Source organism: Artemia franciscana, chromosome 18, assembly GCF_032884065.1.
Source record: "Artemia franciscana chromosome 18, ASM3288406v1, whole genome shotgun sequence".
In the NCBI taxonomy this organism is placed as follows: Eukaryota; Metazoa; Arthropoda; class Branchiopoda; order Anostraca; family Artemiidae; genus Artemia; species Artemia franciscana.
This window is the reverse complement of record NC_088880.1, coordinates 3,006,097-3,024,686: the sequence shown is the minus strand read 5'-3', so window position 1 is coordinate 3,024,686 and position 18,590 is coordinate 3,006,097. Positions and strand designations below refer to the sequence as shown.

General features: G+C 34.7%; 1 protein-coding gene across 3 annotated transcripts in view; it reads left to right on the top strand.

The window, feature by feature from the left end:
- The window catches only part of LOC136038501 (rho guanine nucleotide exchange factor 17-like), a 229,961-nt gene that overhangs the window by 116,071 nt on the left and 95,300 nt on the right, over positions 1–18,590 (top strand). For all 3 annotated transcript variants that reach the window (XM_065721586.1, XM_065721585.1, XM_065721587.1), the window contains 2 exons: positions 5,713–5,805; positions 12,915–13,046. In XM_065721586.1, coding sequence (XP_065577658.1) covers positions 5,713–5,805; positions 12,915–13,046 — 225 coding nt within the window. The remainder of the gene's footprint in view (positions 1–5,712; positions 5,806–12,914; positions 13,047–18,590) is intronic.

The following is an 18,590-nucleotide window of genomic DNA, read 5'->3' as shown; positions in this document are numbered from 1 at the left end:
CCTCGTGTTTCCCTAAAATGCATTTGATAGAAATTTTGAGATGACCACTTGTTTTCGGAGAAACTTTAAAAAGGCTCATACGATTGGAAATTTGAAGGGCCTTTTTTATAGTTAAAAGTGTTTGGAGGACAAAAGGCTCTCATCCCTCACCCCGTGCCCATCAGTGTTCAAAAAACACCTAATCAAAATTCTGAGATAGCAACTTTGTTAGCATAGTTTAGAACTTCGGAAATTATGTCTTTGAGGATGACAACCTCCTCCAGCCCTCAGAGCAAGGGTTGTAAGTTACGCCGGAGAGGGATCATTGGTACGGAAATCAGATGTTTTTGTGTTCTTTTTAATAGTCAAAGTCATCGGGGGCGGCCACCCTCCAGTATCCCCCCACATCGTAACTTCAACAAATGCATCCGACAGAAATTTTGTGATACCCATTTGTTCAAAAAATGTGTGAAGGTCATATAATAAGGCCTTTGGGGTTGACAGAATTCCTCAGAGTCTGGGAGTAAGGGATGTAAGCTATGCCTTATGGGTATATAAGATTTGGAAGGTCGTTTGAAATTTAGAAGAGGCTCATTTGATTGGAAATGTATGGTTCTAGTTCTTTTTTAAAAGTCAAGCATTATGGAGAGATACTAGTCCCCCCCCCCTTCCTGAAATCCTCTTTTTCTGAAACTTATCAAATTGGAATTGTTAGATAGCCATTTTGCTACCGATAGTCCAAAAATTATGTAACAATTTCTTTAGGGTGGACACAATCCCCCGGGCCCATGGGCAAGGGTTGTAAGTTGTGCCCCAGGGCATATAAGGTTTTTATGGAACGGATGTTCCTATGAGCTTTGGATCACATGGAGCTAATTTGATTGAAGCCGAAAATTTTAGTGCCCAATTAAGAGTCGAAAATAAATGGAGGGCAATCGACCACCAAAGCCTATCATTCCCCAAAACGCATTCGATCAAAATTTTAAGAGAGCTATTTTCTTCAAAATTGTTGAAAGGTCCAGTAATTATGTCTATAGGGATGTTAACCTCCCCACAGTCCTCAATACAAGGGCTGTAAGTTAAGCAATTCGTTAACTGTTTACGCATAGTATGTATTATTGAGAAAGGAATCCATGTTTGAACTTTACTTTTCATGAAGATGAAGAGCATTCAGGCGAGCCTTTCAGAGATTAAATAAAAAATACAAGTTTTTTTAAATGAAAGTAAGGAGCGACATTAAAACTTAAAACGAACAGAAATTACTCCGTATATGAAAGGGGCTTTTCCTCCTCGACACCCCGCTCCTTACGCTAAAGTTTTTTATTGTTTTAAAAAGTAGAGTTGCGAGAAAGAATCAAACTTTAGCGCAAGGAGCGGGGTGTCTAGGAGGAAAAGCCCCTTTCATATACGGAATAATTTCTGTTCGTTTTAAGTTTTAATGTCGCTCCTTACTTTCATTTAAAAAAACTTGTTTTTTTTATTTAATTTCTGAAAGTTTTTGAATTAATGCATGTCTGATTTTGGCTCTCCGTACATAAATTACTAAAATGAAATTTGCATATTAATTCTTTTTTTGGCTAAATGGCTTTCTCTAAGTTTTGATCAGACGATTTTAAGAAATAAGGGGTGGGGAAGGAGGTCTAGTTGCCCTCCAATTTTTCGGTTACTCAAAAAGGCAACTAGATCTTTTAGTTTTTAACGAACGTTTTTATTAGTAAAAAAAAACGTAACTTAAGAATTAACTTACGTAACAAACGTACATAACTTACGTAACTTACGTTACGTTTTATCCCAATTCCTTAAGAATGACCCCTGAATCAGAAAGGCCGTAGAATAAATAGTTGAAATTATTTAAAAAATTTTTAGCATAAAGAGCGAAGTATTTATCTCCTCCTAAATACCTCGCTCTTTATGCTAAAGTATTTTTAGAACCCTTCATATGCGTAATAATCTCTGTTCGTTTTAAGTTTTAATGCTTCTCCTTACTTTCAATTGAAAAAACTTTTTCATGTTTATATTTTCATTGTTTTTTTTTTATAGTAATGCTAGAAAGTCCTGCGCCCTTTTCATTGAATTTCTCTTCCCCCATGAAATACTCCTCCAAGGAAAGATCCTCCCATATAGCCTCCTCCCCTGAACCCCACACCCAAAGCAAAAAATCCCCCTGATAACGTCGGTACACTTCCCAGTAACCATTACTGTATGTAAACATTGGTCAAAGTTTGTAACTTGCAACCCCTCCCCCAGGGACTGTGGGGGGTAAGTCATCCCCAAAGACATAGTTATTATGGTTTTCGACTATGCGGAACAAAATGGCTATCTCAAAATTTTGATCCGTTGACTTTGGGAAAAAAATGAGCGTGGGAGGGGGCCTAGGTGCCCTCCAATTTTTTTGGTCACTTAAAAAGGGCACTAGAACTTTTCATTTCCGTTAGAATGAGCCCTCTTGCAACACTCTAGGACTACTTGGTCGATACGATGACCCCTGGGAAAAAAAAAAAAAAACAAAAAAACAAATAAACACGTACCCGTGATTTGTCTTCTGGCAAAAAAGACGAAATTCCACATTTTTGTAGATTGGACCTTGGAATTTTTTCTATAGGGTTCTCTGATACGCTGAATGCGATGGTGTAATTTTCGTTAAGATCCTATGACTTTTAGGGGGTGTAACCCCCTATTTTCCAAAATAAGGCAAATTTTCTCAGGCTCGTAACTTTTGATGACAAAGACTAAATTTGATGAAATTTATATATTTAAAATCAGCAGAAAAATCCAATTCTTTTGATATATCTTTTAGTATCGAAATTCCGTTTTTTAGAGTTTCGTTTACTATTGAGCCGGGTCGCTCCTTACTACAGTTCGTTACCACGAACTGTTTGACTGTTGAGGGCAGTGTTGAAATAAATCAAAACACGTTTTGTATATACGGGTTGTCAAGGGGGTGTAACAAAGGAATAACTGAGTATATTAATTTGGAAAATCCAGGAAATGATAAGCAAGATGATCTAAAAGCCAATATTTGCACGCTATTATATACAACTACAACTACCACCACTACTACTACCACACTCCTTCACTTAAAGTATTGAGGGCAAACTTGAACTAAATCAAAAGTCGCTACGTACATGCACATTGTCAAAATAGTGTATCTCAAGAATTGATTTGAGTATTAAGTTGGAACTTTCAGAGAATGCTTAAAGGGGAAGATCTTCTCACCAAAAGGTAATCTGGGCACACTACTACTACTAATACTATTACTAATACTACTAATTCTACTACTACTTTTATTGCAACTAATGTAGGGCTAAGAGCACTGAGATCAAAATTTCTTGAAGCACATGAACAAACATGTTATCAAAAGGACATATGAGTAATGTAATAGCAATGTCATAGCAACTTCTAGTGCTTGCGGAGAAGTATGTTCTACTGACCAAAAGACAATAAGTTAATATGTTATGTTAATATTATAATATGTTAATAATATGTGGTCAAATATATCTCTGAAGCAAGGATGCTCCGAAATGCGAATGAAAACTTACCAGATGTTTTTCAGAGAATTTGTCTACGGATTGTTCTGGGCCCCGGCTGACTGACCGTATTTCAAACTATAAGCTGTACGAAAAATGTGATTCAATCCCGCTTTCTTGGGCAATAATTAAAGAAAGGTTGAGATGGCTATTGTACGTTCTGCGGATGAAGGATGACATATTGCCGAAGATTGTCCTTTTCAGTCAACCGTCTAGGGCTAAACGGAAAGCAGTTTGTCTTCGTTTGGGGTGGGAGGATGGCATAAAGGAGATTTAAAGGAAATGGAAACTTCCTGGGTGGTTGTAAAGAAGGAGGCTTTGAATAGATTGGGATGGGTGAGGAGCGTTCGCAGTCGTGTTGTTAATAGGCGGCTTGGTGCTGCGGTGAGTTGTTAGTAGTAGTGATAGTAGTACTGTCACTAAAGCTTAGGCTACTATAATTAATTCTACTACTGTCACTACTAATACCACTACTACGCTACTGCTATTACAACTAAGAATATTAAGGGGGAAAATCTAATTCGAAACACACTACGCCAACGCAGGTTGTCAAGCGGTTGCATCAGAAATGCTCCAGGAACGGTTGATGGTAGCTGAAACTTTCAGCGTGTATTGAAGGGAATGTCGTAGAAACCAAAGGTTTCTACTGGCACATACTGGCACATACCAAACGGCACATACTGCTACTAATGATGCTATAATTATTGCTACTTTACAAGCTAAGGGTATGAAGGTGAAGTTTTTCAGGAATATTTAGGCGGATATTAAACTAAATCAAAACAAATTATTAGTATGTGGACTTTGAAAAAGGTGAAAAAGAAACAATCTGAAGAACAACTTATATTATTAAGTTAGACTTTTAAAGGTAAGTTTTGGGGATTCTGGAATAGCCACAAGGTACTATTGTATATCTTTAATATTACCACTGCAGTTACTATCGCTAGTGACGCTGAGGGTATTAAGGTGAAACTTCTAGGGAAAGTTTAGGAGCTTAAATTAAAGGAATAAACTGTATGTATTAAGGTTTTCAAAAGGGCGTAGAAGTAGTATCAAAGGCATCATCACTCCATAATAGCTAGAAATATCACTGAAAAGTTTCAAGGGGCTAATCTGATTCAAATTCAAAGTTTTGGTGCCTTTGTAAGAGCAAAAAGAGATTGTAGGGCAAGCAACCCTTCTCTCAAGCCCATTAATTCTCCACACGCATCCAATCAAACTTTTAAGACAGCTATTTTGTTCAGCATAGTAGAACGATCCAGCAACTATGTCTTTACGGATATTGGGCATGTCAATCCCCCACAATTTTGCAATTTGCCCATTACACTTTTAAACTAAATGTTGCTTTAATCTAAATCAAAAGGCATTGTGTTTATAGTTGCCCATAAGACACTTCACCGATATATCGAGAACGACTGAGGGTATTAAGTAGAAACTTTTGGGGCTTAAATGGACATATTTTGGGAATATGTATGTATGTATGTATATATTTATTTCCCATCAAAAGAAACAGATGGAGTATAAGATAAAAAAGCAAAAAACACACTACAAAAGAATACACAAACACAAGAAAAATAAAGAAAAAATGGATATCTAACTACAAAAATCTGAGTATTATTTTCCGGGTAAACTTGAGGAGATATAAACTTAATTTAAACAATAATATTTGTGTTCGGATTAAAAATTGTTGAAAAAGTTTCTTTAACTTACAAATAGCAACCCAAACTATGAATTCTTACAGAAATAAATGATAAGATATAAATTATAATTTTGTCCAGGAAATTGAAAAAAGTATCAATAAAAACTGACTATGTCAACAAAAATAAACAGAAATCAATTGAAATTTTTATCCACACAAAAGGTTTTTATTGAAAAGTAAAGAGCTTCATTAAGCCAGAAATGAGCAGAAATAAAGTCAAATAATCTTCCAAGCGTAAAACTACCGCAATGTTCAAATTTTTACTGAAGGAAAGTGTTGTGAAATTTAACTAATTAATTTGCTTGTTCATTTTCATGGTTCAACGCGGCAACACTGACGAAAATGTGGTACTACCTTATTCTTTTAATACTTCTTCTAATCAATTACGGTGGACTCGTCGCTGGAGATCAATGATAACTAATCTCTTTTCCGATCCATTTCCACTAAAAAGGTTTTAAAGATTGATTTTGACGGTTCTATTAACAAAGAAAACTCTTTTTTTCTTTATAGAAAATGAAAAGCGAACATAAAGGAAAGCTGGAATTGGACTCTCTGCTTATAATGCCTGTTCAAAGGATTCCAAGATATGAACTCCTTATAAAGGTAACATTCAATTTTGTATTAAAGAGGAACAGAGAGGATGCTTTCCTGTAATTCATGTCACTTTTCCTGTAACTTCCTATTCCATTTCCTGTTTCGGTAGTTTCCTGTAATTTGTGTTAAAAATTAACTTTGTTTTTTTCAGATTACATATGTGAAGTATCTTCACAAATAGATTACATTATTCCCTCTTTCTGGAGAAATAAATTACCCCCCCCCCTTTCCGTAATGGATTTGTTTTAAGACCTCCTGTATGAAATTTTAATCCAATATAAAGAACGAAAAGTGTTTTAGTCACAAAATCTTTTACAAGTATTCACTCTGATTCTATGTGGTTTAATAAGGCACTTTAAATTAGTATTAAGTATTAAGGAGGGTTGAACTATAAGATACTCTTTTGATAAGCTAAGGAATTGATAGAATATACGGGATAAGTTGAAACTTGCCCTACTAAAAGAAATCAAATATGTTTTTTTAAACTCTTTTTTAGAATGGACTAAAAAGTAGAAACTATGTTTTTTTGAAAACCTATGAATTTAAAGGAAAACGAGGGGTGCAATGTGGCTTTACATAACATTGGTATGAAATTCATCTAAATTATAAATAAATGCACAATTTATAAATAATAATTATAAATATATATAAGATATATAAATAAAATTATAGCATTATAAATGATTATAAATATATTATAAATAAATTTGTAAATAAATTATAAATAAATTTATAAAATAAATAAATGATTAAATAAATAAAAAACATTATAAATAAATTATAAATTAACAAATAAAAAAAGCTGGTTATCTAAAGGAAGCGGCATAAAAAGATAAATTTATGCAAAGGTGAATCGTTTTGTGCCCCTCATTTTCGCTTATATTTGTACATGCGGGAGAAAAAGATCTCCGCTTTTCAGTCTATTTTAAAAACTAGTTTATTTTTTGTCATATTTGTTGTTCTCACTTTTTAGTATTTTCATAGAGTAGAAAGTCTTTATTCTCTTTGTTTTGCCTATAATTTGAAACTTCACCACAGGAACATGCAAGTTGACACAGTTGCCCTATCAAGTCTTGAATAATAGTTGTTTCTTTAGTATATTAAATTAAAAAAGTTTTTCAACTAAAAATAAGGGGTAACATAAAAGATTAGAACGAACAGAAATTATTAAGCATATGTGGGGTTCGTCCCCTCGTCGATACCTCGCTGTTTACGCTTAAGTATTTTTAGTAATTCTAAAAGAGCTATTTATTTAAATTAAACGTTCTTTGTGATTCAGCATTCATTCTTAAAGAATTGGAACAAAATTCGAACTTTAGCGAAAAGAGCGATGTGTTGACGAGAGGGTGAACTTCCTCATATACGTAATATGAGGAGGTTCGCCTCCTCGTCAATACCTCGATCTTTCCGCTAGATTTCGAATTTTGTTCCAATTCTTTAAAAATTATCTCTGAATCACAAAGGCCGTTTAATTAGGATCACGAACTTTTTTGTGTCCAACCAAACTTTGCTGTGATTTTGCTATGTCCAATCACACGTTTATGCTACTTTATTAACATAAGGATGGGTGAAACGATAGGGGAAATTTTGATGTTGTGTTATTACATTGCTGTCAGAACTGATGGAATTGAGAAGTAATTGAACAATCAGAAGTGTTAAAAAAATTTCAAAAAGTTAAAAAGCTTATGTGACAAAGAAACTAAAAAAGTGACAGAAAAGTCGATGAGTATAGAAAAACTAGTAAAAAATGAAATTACGGGGGCCGCAACTAGTGTCAAAGAGTCTTATGTAGAGATGAACAAAACATTTGAGAATGTATTGAATGGTGAAAAGTTATATAAGAAAAGATGCAGAAATTTCTGAGTTAATCATAGATAATTTAGAAGTGGTGGAAGATTTATTCAATAAGTAGAAGTTAGAGGCAGTATTGAAAGGATTAAACAATATTACGGATTCAGGTACTATCGGAATGGTTAAATCACCTTTTAAGGGTTGTTGTTGCGGAATTAGACACTCAAACTGTGAAAATTATTTTTGCTGAAGATGAAGCACCCGGTGATTTTAAGAATACTTCAATTAAACAACTTTATAAGAAAGGTGAGAAGAAGGAATGAAGTAAGCTGGACCTCGGTAAATTGTCAGCACTACCCTTTTCCTAAGTTGTCTTGTACTGCTGAAATTGTTTTGGTAAAAAATTTGGAAGTGAATTGCTTAGCACTATGAAATTTGATATACTGCGGAGAATAAAAGAGATATTGCGGGTAATCTTCAAAGAGAAGAACAGAGAGGCTCAGGGAATGAGCGAAGATGTGTTAACTAAAGTTTTACCTCTAGATTAATGATTCAGGAGTGTCTGAAGGTGTCATCAGAAACCTTTATACTGAGTTTAATAAATGATGACAGGACACTTATTTAATGATAGATAAGCTTTAGGGAAGGTCCTATCCTTGTACTTGTTGATTTTAGAAAAACCTTTAATAAACACCTTTACAAGAAATGAAATAAGAGGGAACAAATTGCTTAGGAAGGCGTAAGTTTGTTTTTGGTAAATTGTCAATATTATTATGTTTAAACTGTGTTGTCTTTTTTGTATTATTCCCGTAAAAAATTTAGAAGCACAATTGCTTAATATGGTTGAAAGCTAAATGTATCAAGGTGACGCCTTAAGAAAATGTTTAGGGGAATATTGATCTAAATAAAAACAAACCATCAATATGTATGTTGTCAAAAGGGCGTAACAGTAATTTCTTAAGAACGGCTTAGATAATTAAGCTGAAACTTTAGTGTGTATTAAGGTGAGTTTTGAACTAACCAAAAAGTACTATGTGCATAATACTCCTACGCCTACTACAACGAATACCGCTATAGGGGCAAATAGTATTAAGATCAATACTTCAAACAATATTTAGGGTAAGTTTCAACTAAATCAGAGTTAACTATATGCATGCAGGTTTTCAGAAGGGCATAAAAGCAATATCTTAGGAACGGTTTAGAGTAATAAGTTGAAACTCTCAGGGTGTGTTGATTATGTTAAACTAACCAAAAGGCACTATATACATGTTAGCAATATTGCTACTATTACAAATGCTATGACTACTACTTCTACTGAGTCTAAGGGTAAACAGGTGGAATTTTTGGGGAACATTTAGAGAGATAGTAAACTAAATAAACTAATACTATGTGCATCGAGGTTGCCATAAGGGTGTATGGGGAATTTCTTAGGAACAGCTTAGAGTATTAAGTTGGAACTCTCAGGGCATGTTGAACTAACCAAACGGCATTTTGTGCATACTGCTTCTACTACTACTGCAGCTACTTCTGCTGTTTTAGTACTATTACAACAGCTGCTACTACTGCTACTACAGGAACGTTAGCTACTACTGCTACTAACGATAGGAATGTGAAGCTTACAGGAAATACTTTGGGGGATCTTGAACTAAATCAAAGCACACTATGTGCATGCATGTTGTCAGAGAGGTGCATCAGCAATATGCCAGAAAACATCTAGGGTATTAAGTTGAAACTTTCAGGGTATTTCATATAGTATGTCATACTAGACAAAATGCCAATTTTGCATACTACTGCTACTACAACTGTTACGACTACAACTTCTACTACCACTATTACTACTATGACTGCAACTGCTTATTCCTATGACTGATTGTGACTGATGATTGTGATTGATGTCTACTGCAACCACTAGTATTACGACCACTGAAATATTACGTACTACTGAAGCGTATTACGGTGAAACTTTCAGGGAATATTTAAGAGCATAGTGAACTATGCCAACTTGAAACACGTTTTGTGGATGCAAGCTATTAAAAGGGCATAATAGCTATATCTCAGAACAAGAGCTTAAAGCATTATACTGTAACTTTCAGTGCATGTCAAGTAGGATATTGAACTAACCAAAAGGTACTATGTACATAATACTACTAAATACACTACTAATGTTAATATTATTGCTAAGACTAAGGGTATTAAAGACAAATTTTTAGGGAATGTTGAAATCAACTGAAACTCATTGTGTGCATGGAGGCTGTCGAAACGGCCACATCAGCAGCAACCCAAGAACAGCTTAGATTGTTAGATTATAACTTCCAGGGCGTGTTGAGGTGTATGTTGTAGTAAGACAAAAGTCCAGATATACATGCTACTACTACTACTAGTTACAGTACTACTACTGTTGTTTGTAATAATATTACTAAGGCTAATTACATTAAGGACAGAACTTTCAGGTACTGTGGAGAGGAATTTCGGGCTTAATCAAAACCTGTTATAAATATGCAGTTTATAAACAGGACACATAAGCAATATCTCAGAAACGGCGTAAAATATTAAGTTGAAACTATCAGGATTTGGAGAAGATTTTCAACTATACCAAAAGGGCAAACTGTGAATGCTGCAAACCAAAAGAGCAAACTCTGAATGTTACAAACCAAGAGGGCAAACTGTTGATGCTGCAAACCAATAGGGCAAACTGTGAATGCTACAAACCAATAGGGCAAACTGTGAATGCTGCAAACCAAAAGGGCAAACTGTGAATGCTGCAAACCAAAAGGACAAACTGTAAATGCTGCAAACCAAAAGAGCAAACTGTGAATACTGCAAACCAAAAGGGCGAACTGTGAATGCTGCAAACGAATCGGGCAAACTGTGAATGCTGCAAACCAAAAGGGCAAACTGTGAATGCTGCAAACCAAAAGGACAAACTGTGAATGTTGCAAACCAAAAGGACAAACTGTAAATGCTGCAAACCAAAAGGGCAAACTGTGAATGCTGCAAACCAAAAGGGCAAACTGTGAATGCTGCAGACCAAAAGGACAAACTGTGAATGCTGCAAACCAAAAGGAGAAACTGTAAATGCTACGAACCAAAAGGGCAAACTACACACGACTAATACTATTACAGCTATCAGTATTATCTCTCTGCCTTTGGCTACGAGTGCAATGCGTGGATGGGGGGAAGCCTCCGACACTCCCCATGTTCTCCCCAGGTATCCAGGTTGACTCCAACCAATAAAACCACACGCTGGTACCACAGACTCAGCCATAGGGAGATGGCCATAAGACCTCCCAAATAATCCTAGAGTTTGTGAATTTTTGGGCACTTCTTATTAAAATAATCAAATCTATTAAAACTTCTTATTAAAATTTGACGACGCAATTAATAATAAACGAATGAATGAATGTATTTTATAATCCCGTCAATAACATAACGGCATGGCGATGGACTATCATAAAGAAGAAAAAAGAAAAAAGAAAGACACATTCAAAAATAGGAACAAATATATACAAAAGAAAAACACGAATAAACTAGACTTTTCAAAAAAGTAAACCACTCCAAGGGTGGCAAGCCTCTTTTTACGACAAGTTTACATATAGATTATCCAGTTATACGATCGGGTCGAGAACTCGACCCGATATTGTTTCAGTACAGTTTTATGAGACCATATCGGAACACTCAGAAGAAACTTCGCATAACAAAAGGATAGCTTTCTAATCCACTACTTATCACTTTCATTGAAAATAATTGTGAACGAAGCTAAGTACAAAACATGGGGACGAACAACAGCATTATACATTCTCGCGAGGAGCTTTTTTGTCATATTTGTTTGCATACTATTAATAATGCTTAGGGCAATAGTTGAACTTTCAGAGAAAGTTGAGGGCGGTGCTTAACTGACACACTATCTACATGATATGTTGGAACGCACTATGTATTATCGGTATCCCATTCAAAATTATTGAAACATTTTGTCTGATACGAAAATAGTATGCCAAAATATGGATTCTTATAGAAAAAACAAAAAGATTTAAAATATTATTTTATATACCAATGAAAAATATTATGTTAATTAAAAACGAACAGAAAATAATCTAAAAATAAATTCCACAAAATTATTTTTATATTGAAAAGTTAAGAGCTATATTAAACTGAAAATGAACAGAAACACAGGCAAATAATTTTCTAAGCGTAAAACTATTACAAATTACCGTCAATAATTAAAGAAACCCACAAAGAGCATTTGAAACATTTTTTCTTTTGATTAAGCAAAAAGACTTGACACTTTGGAAGACATTATTAACACAAAGAAATATTTGACGTTCGATCAAAGGCTAGAACCAACGCTCCACAACTCCGGTATTATCATTGACTAACGTCAGCTTTTTCATATTACCAACGCTCCACAACTCCGGTATTATCATTGAATAACGTCAGCTTTTTCATATTACCATCCTAAATACCATATTACCTAAAATGCCTAAATATTACCCATATTACCTAAAACTCATATTACCTAAAATGACAGATCACCAGAAATTTAGCCCTTCAATTGTTTATAAGCCTGACATTGTAGTCAGTTCTAAACTTGTTGTAATATTACTTACACTTATAATAATTTGTAATTATAACTATTCTTTTCGTATTATATTGCATACCCATTTTCGATTGAGAAGGGAAAGATACCCACTAGTCCGACAGCTAATCAATATCTACCAGTTAAATCACTCTAAAATATCAATCAAGTGTGCTTCACCATTAGATTTGCTTATTTTTTTCTTTGTGAATAAATCACTAGATTGGATATTTTAGCTATATGCAACACTAGCAAGTTTCATTGCACTGACAATAAACAGCAGAGTCTTATCAAATACTTTAAGTTTGAGCCTAAAATTCTGGTTGTAAACTAGTTGTAAATTAAACTTCCTAAAGCTTTAGTTGTGGGTTATATCATCATGATATAGAATTATAATTACATAATTATATATGGTTAAAAGTAATATAACTGCTTATCATTTAGCTATCCATTGTTTTTAGACGAAAAAAATTAGTTATGACTAATGATAATTTCATTTCTATGACACACCCCAAGATTATTCAACTGAAACACTAAGGCTACGGGTGACTTTTAAAGAGCTGCGGATAGTCAAAATTTCCACTCAGTAAAATATAACACTACTATAATCACATGTAAATAGGGTCAGATAAATTTTGGTGTTGTAACGAGTTTAGAAGGGGATTGCATCTGGGTGATTACCCTTATCTATGTTTTGCTGTTCTATAGTAACGGTATTTATTCTTTTTTTCTTACAAATGGTATTTGCTTATAGTTGCTGTTGAAACACACCGCAAAAGAGCATCCTGACCACGATCATTTAGTCCGTGCACAAAGGGAAGTCCATGAGTTGGCGGTGAAGATCAACTGTATGGAAAAAGACTATATGGCCATTGAACAGCAGCAGGTATTATAATATCTATTTAGTTATATTCAATACTATCAGAATTAACATGACAGCGTAAGCTTTGTGTTATGTAGGTTATTATCTGTAAGTCTCTTTACGTACACTTAAAGGCTTGGTCTATGGAAGAGAGCAGGCTTCTCCTATGTTGGGGAAGGGGGTGAAAAAAGTTGGGTTAATAGTTCTAGAAGTATTCTTATGATCCACCTAAAAAAACAGAAAATTTAACCCTTTTTCTTTTTGAGTTTTCTCCTTTGATACCACACTAAATCATAAATGAAAACAAACAGAAACTTTTATTGTCAAACAGTTCGTGATCTGTAAGGAAGGAGCGACATGACCTAATGTAAAGTGAAATTAATAAAAATGGGATATTGATAACAATGGATCAAACATTAAAAAAATGGAAAATTTGACACCAATAGTTACATCAAAAGAATCACATTTTAATGCTGATTTTAAATATATAAGTTTCACAAGATTAGTCATACCCATCAAAAGTAACGAGCCTGAGAAAATTTGACTCATTTTGAAAAATAGGGGGAAACACCCCCTAAAACTCCTACGATCTTCACAAAAACCACACCATCAGATTCAGCGTATCAGAGAACTTTATTGTAGAAGTTTCAAGCTCCTATCTACAAAAATGTGGAATTTCGCATTTTTCGCCAGAAGACAAATCACGAATGCGTGTTTATTTTTTATTTTTTTTCCAGGGTTATCGTATCGACTCAGTGGTCCTAGAATGTCGCGAAAGGGCTCATTATAACGGAAATTAAAAGTACTAGTGCCCTTTTTAAGTGACCAAAAAATTGGAGGGCACCTAGGCCCCCTCCCATGCTCATTTTTCCCCAAAGTCACCAGATCAAAATTCCGAGACATCCATTTTATTTACTATAGTCGAAAAACCTATTAACTATGTCTTTGGGGACGACTTACTCCCCTGCAGTCCTCGTGGGAGGGGCTGCAAGTTACAAACTTTGGCATGTGTTTACATATTGTAATGGTTACTGGTAAGTGTACAGACGTTTTCAGGGAGATTTTTTTTGGTTGGGGGGACAGTTGAGGGGGGGTTAAGTTGGAGGATCTTTCTATGGAGGAACTTCTCATGGGGGAAGAGACTTTCAATGAAGGTGCGCAGGATTTTCTAGCATTATTTAAAGAAACAATGAAAAATTAAATATGAAAAGTTTTTTCTACTGAAAGTGAGGAGTAGCATTAAAACTTAAAAGGAACAGAAATTATTATGCATATTTGGGCTTTACCTCCTCGTAATACCTCGCTCTTTCCGCTAAAGTATTTTTAGTAATTTCAACTATTTAGTCTACGGCCTTTGAGATTCAGGGGTCATTCTTAAGGAATTGGGAGAAAATTTAAGCTTTAATGTAAAGAGCGAGGTATCGACGAGGGGTGAACCCCCTCATATACGCAATAAAAGCATGCGAATATAGAAGTTCGCTACGTAAGTTAATTCGTAAGTTACGTATATTTTTTACTTATGAAAGCATTCGTTAAAAAATAAAAGTTATAGTTGTCTTTTTAAGTAATCAAAAAATTGGAGGGCAACTAGGCCTCCTCCCTCACTCCTTTTTTCTCAAAATTTTCTTCAAAATAAAACTGTGAGAAAGTCATTTAGACAAAAAAAAATTAATATGGAAATTTCGTTTTAATTATTTATGTGCAGAGAGCCAAGATCAAAGCATGCATTAATTCAAAAACGTCCAGAAATTGAACAAAAAAAACAAGTCTTTTTAAATGAAAGTAGGGAGCGACATTAAAACGAACAGAATTACTTTGTATATGAAAAGGGCTCTTCCTCCTCAACGCCCCGCTGGTTGAGGAAGAGTTTACCTAATTTTCCGAAGAAATTATATCTCAAAACCAAATAAATTTCCTGAGAAATTATACCTCATTCCTCACTAGCCCGTTTTTTAAATATTATACCGAATACCTTACCTACCTGATTTCTATGAGAGGTTATATTTCTTTCCTGACTTTTCTGATTTCTCTGAGAAATTGAACGTCGCATGCCTGATTTTCCTGATAAATTTTTCGTTATACCTTACTTACCTTATTTCCACAAAAAATATACCTCATACTTCAAATGCCTGATATGTCTAACCTCAGTAGGAGAATTGTTTAGAGAAAAATACATATTGTCACTGTTAGGCATAAAGGTGGCATCTGACTTATTCAAATGTCTATAATCATTGCCAAAACCCTATCCCAAGTTGTTTTCAAATTGCAAATGAGAATTGCAAAGTGGATGAGAAGAATCAAAGCGTGACTGAAGCTGAATGACAATATTATTGCTCATTCAGAATGAGCGATATATTGCTGAAGCTGAATGAGCAATATATTTTGCTGATCCTCTCTTTGGGAATAGCCTCAAACAGTTTTTGTGAATTTTCTCTAAGGTGGGGAAATATCAGATACAATCTGTCAGCGACGATATCTTAAGTGAGTTTGATAGATGCAACTACTATTACAATTACTGCTACGACTAATACTACTACTACTACTACTACTATTAACGACTCATTGGAGTAGCAAGCCATCGGAGGCCGACATAGCTCCGCGTGCTTCTCTTCCCTCCTGTTCTATTCAAAGCTTTCCTGTAGACAACCTCCCTAAAAGTTTCAGTTTTCCTTAATCGTTTCATTGCGACAACCTCCCCCTCACATTTAACGACGGTCTGCTTTTTGTTTGATGACAGCTCAGTTTGATGAGCAGAACCTTCGTTATTTCAGCAGAGTTTGATAGATCACTTCGTTAAAGTCATTTGAAAAGGATGATGAATTCTCAGAATTCTCTCTTTAAGCATAGCTTTAAATATGCTTATATAAATATAGCGGTAGCCAGGCCAAATCTCCTTTATACATAAGTTAGAAATAAAAAATAGTTCCATTTAATCTAATGAACTTTTCTATTTTCTTTCTCTATCACTGTGGATAATAAACTGAGACGGATAAACCAAATCAAGCTTCTTTGACAGTTGCCAAGCAACTCTTTTTTGTTTCCTGTCGTTCTTAAATAGGGAATACCATCTCAATTGAACTTTTCCGTTTGCTCAAAACACGGGAAAAATCAGAGATAGGCTTGAATAGGCCTTTCATATTACTACTTCACCTAGGAGAAGACATATCAATGCTTTTTACTCATGGAAGCGAATATTAGTAGCACGCAATAAGAGCAGGAAAAATATATGACGGTAGATTGCACGTTTTTAAGGGGAAATATAAGCATTTTTTTTTCTATTGTATATAAAAAGGCAATTTTATAAATAGTCACTATAATAGAGGTCAAACAATCATGAGGAACACCTGAGTATTATGCTTAATGCAGGTATGTTCTGCAAGTCCGAATGACATGGAAGTATGAAAGGGGGGGCTTAGCACCTTGGCACCTCTTCCAAATGCTAAATCTTTTGGCACTTATTATTCATATTATAAAACAAAGGTGTTTGTTGATTACCCCCCCCCTCCAACCCAAAAAATTGTATATTTGTCTGGCTAAAGTTAATGTTGTATATACTCCACAGCTTGGTGTTGGTAGTATATGTTCAGTGAGTTATGTCAAGTTCCCTAACAATTAAAGGAAACCAGTAGTTTGGGGTTAATATCTTTAAACGCAGCCCTATCCCGTTGTACTATTGGAGTTGCTAACCCCTCATATCCCCTCAATTACCCCCCATCGTCGCCCTAAACCAATGTGCGATAGTAGTTGCTACCCCTTTGCAACCAGCTAAACTTCTTAGATATGACAGTCATTTGCATAAATTTTAAACTCTTCAAACTTTCCCAAAAGTCTTATTGGCAATAAACATAATTTAAAACTATTAATGGAAATTATTCAAATATCGAAAAAATATTTTAAATCATTTTTGGAAAATACTAGCACACCAAGTAGCAATAATGTCTGACGAGAGAGGGTGACTCAAGCAAAGGTATCGTTATATCACTGCATCACCCTCTGTTGTTAGTACACAAAAGAGTAGTGGACACTTCACTACGTATTTACGTTCAAAATCTTTGAAGTTTTGAAAAATCTTTATACCACACTTGCTGAAGTCACTGGACTTGAAAAGAAGCCAGCGGAAGAGTATTTACAAAGTGAATCAAGTTGCACCCTATATAGTAATCAAAGATTTCACGGTAATCACTATTGGAAAACTACAACCCTTTTTCCATTGCAAATATTTAAAGCAGATCCTTTGACTCTAGATGTGATTAAATAAAAGCAACAAGTTTTTTGACGGAAAGTAAGGAGCGACATTAAAACTTAAAATGAACAGAAATTACTTCCATTATGAAAGGGACAGCTTCCTCATCAACGCCCCACTCTTTACGCTAAAGTTTTACTCTTTCTCTTAACTCTATTTTTTTAAAACAGCAAAAAACTTTAGCGTAAAGAGCGAGGCGTTGATGAGGAAAAAGCCCCTTTATATATGAAGTAATTTCTGTTCGTTTTAAGTTATAACGTCGCTCCTTACTTTCCATTAAAAAAAAACTTGTTTTTTATTTAATTTCTGAACGTTTTTGAATCAATGCACGTTTTGATTTTTGCTCTCTGAAGATGAATAATTAAAACGAAATTTGTATTTTTTTTTCTTTTGGCTAAATGGCTTTTTCATAATTTTGCGGGGAGGAGGCCTAGTTACCCTGCGTTTTTGGTTACTTAAAAAGGCAACTAGAACTTTAAATTTTTCACGAATGTTTTTATTAGTAAAAGATATACGTAATTTACAAAATAGCTTGCGTAACGAACTTATGTATTCTTATGTTTTTGTTACGTATATGAGGGGGTTCACCCCCTCGTCAGTACCTCGCTCTTTACACTTAAGCTTAAATTTTGTCCCAATTTCTTAAGAATGACCACTGAATCACAAAAGCCGTAGAAAAAATAGCTAAATTACTAAAAATACTTTAGCGTAAAGAGCGAGGTGTTAAGAGGAGGTTAGCCGATCATATGTGTAATAATTTCTGTTCCTTCTAAGTTTTAATGCTTCTCCTTACTTTCAGTTGAAAAAACTTTTTCATATTTGTTTTTTCATTGTTTTTTTTTAATAATATTAGAAAATCCTGCATTCCCTTCATAAAAATTTTCTTCTCCCATGACAAATTCCTCCAGGGAAAGTTCCCCCAGCATATCCCCCTCTTCTCAACCCCTCCCCCAACCTAAAAATCCACCTGAAAACGTCTGTACACTTCCAAATAACCATTACTATATGTAAGCACTGGTGAAAGTTTGTAACTTGTAGCCCCTCCCACGGGGACTTTGGAGGAGTAAGTCGTCCCAAAGACATAATTTTAAGGTTTTTCAACTACACTGAATAAAATGGCTATCTCAGAACTTTGATCCGTTGACTTTGGGAAAATAATTAGCGTGGGAGGGGGCCCCGGTGCCCTCCAATTTTTTGTCACTTCAAAAGAGCATTAGAACTTTTTATTTCCGTTAGAATGAGCCCTCTCTGAAGATTCTAGGACCAATGGGTCGATAAGATCAATCCTGGGGAAAAAACAAAATAAACAAATAAACACGCACCCA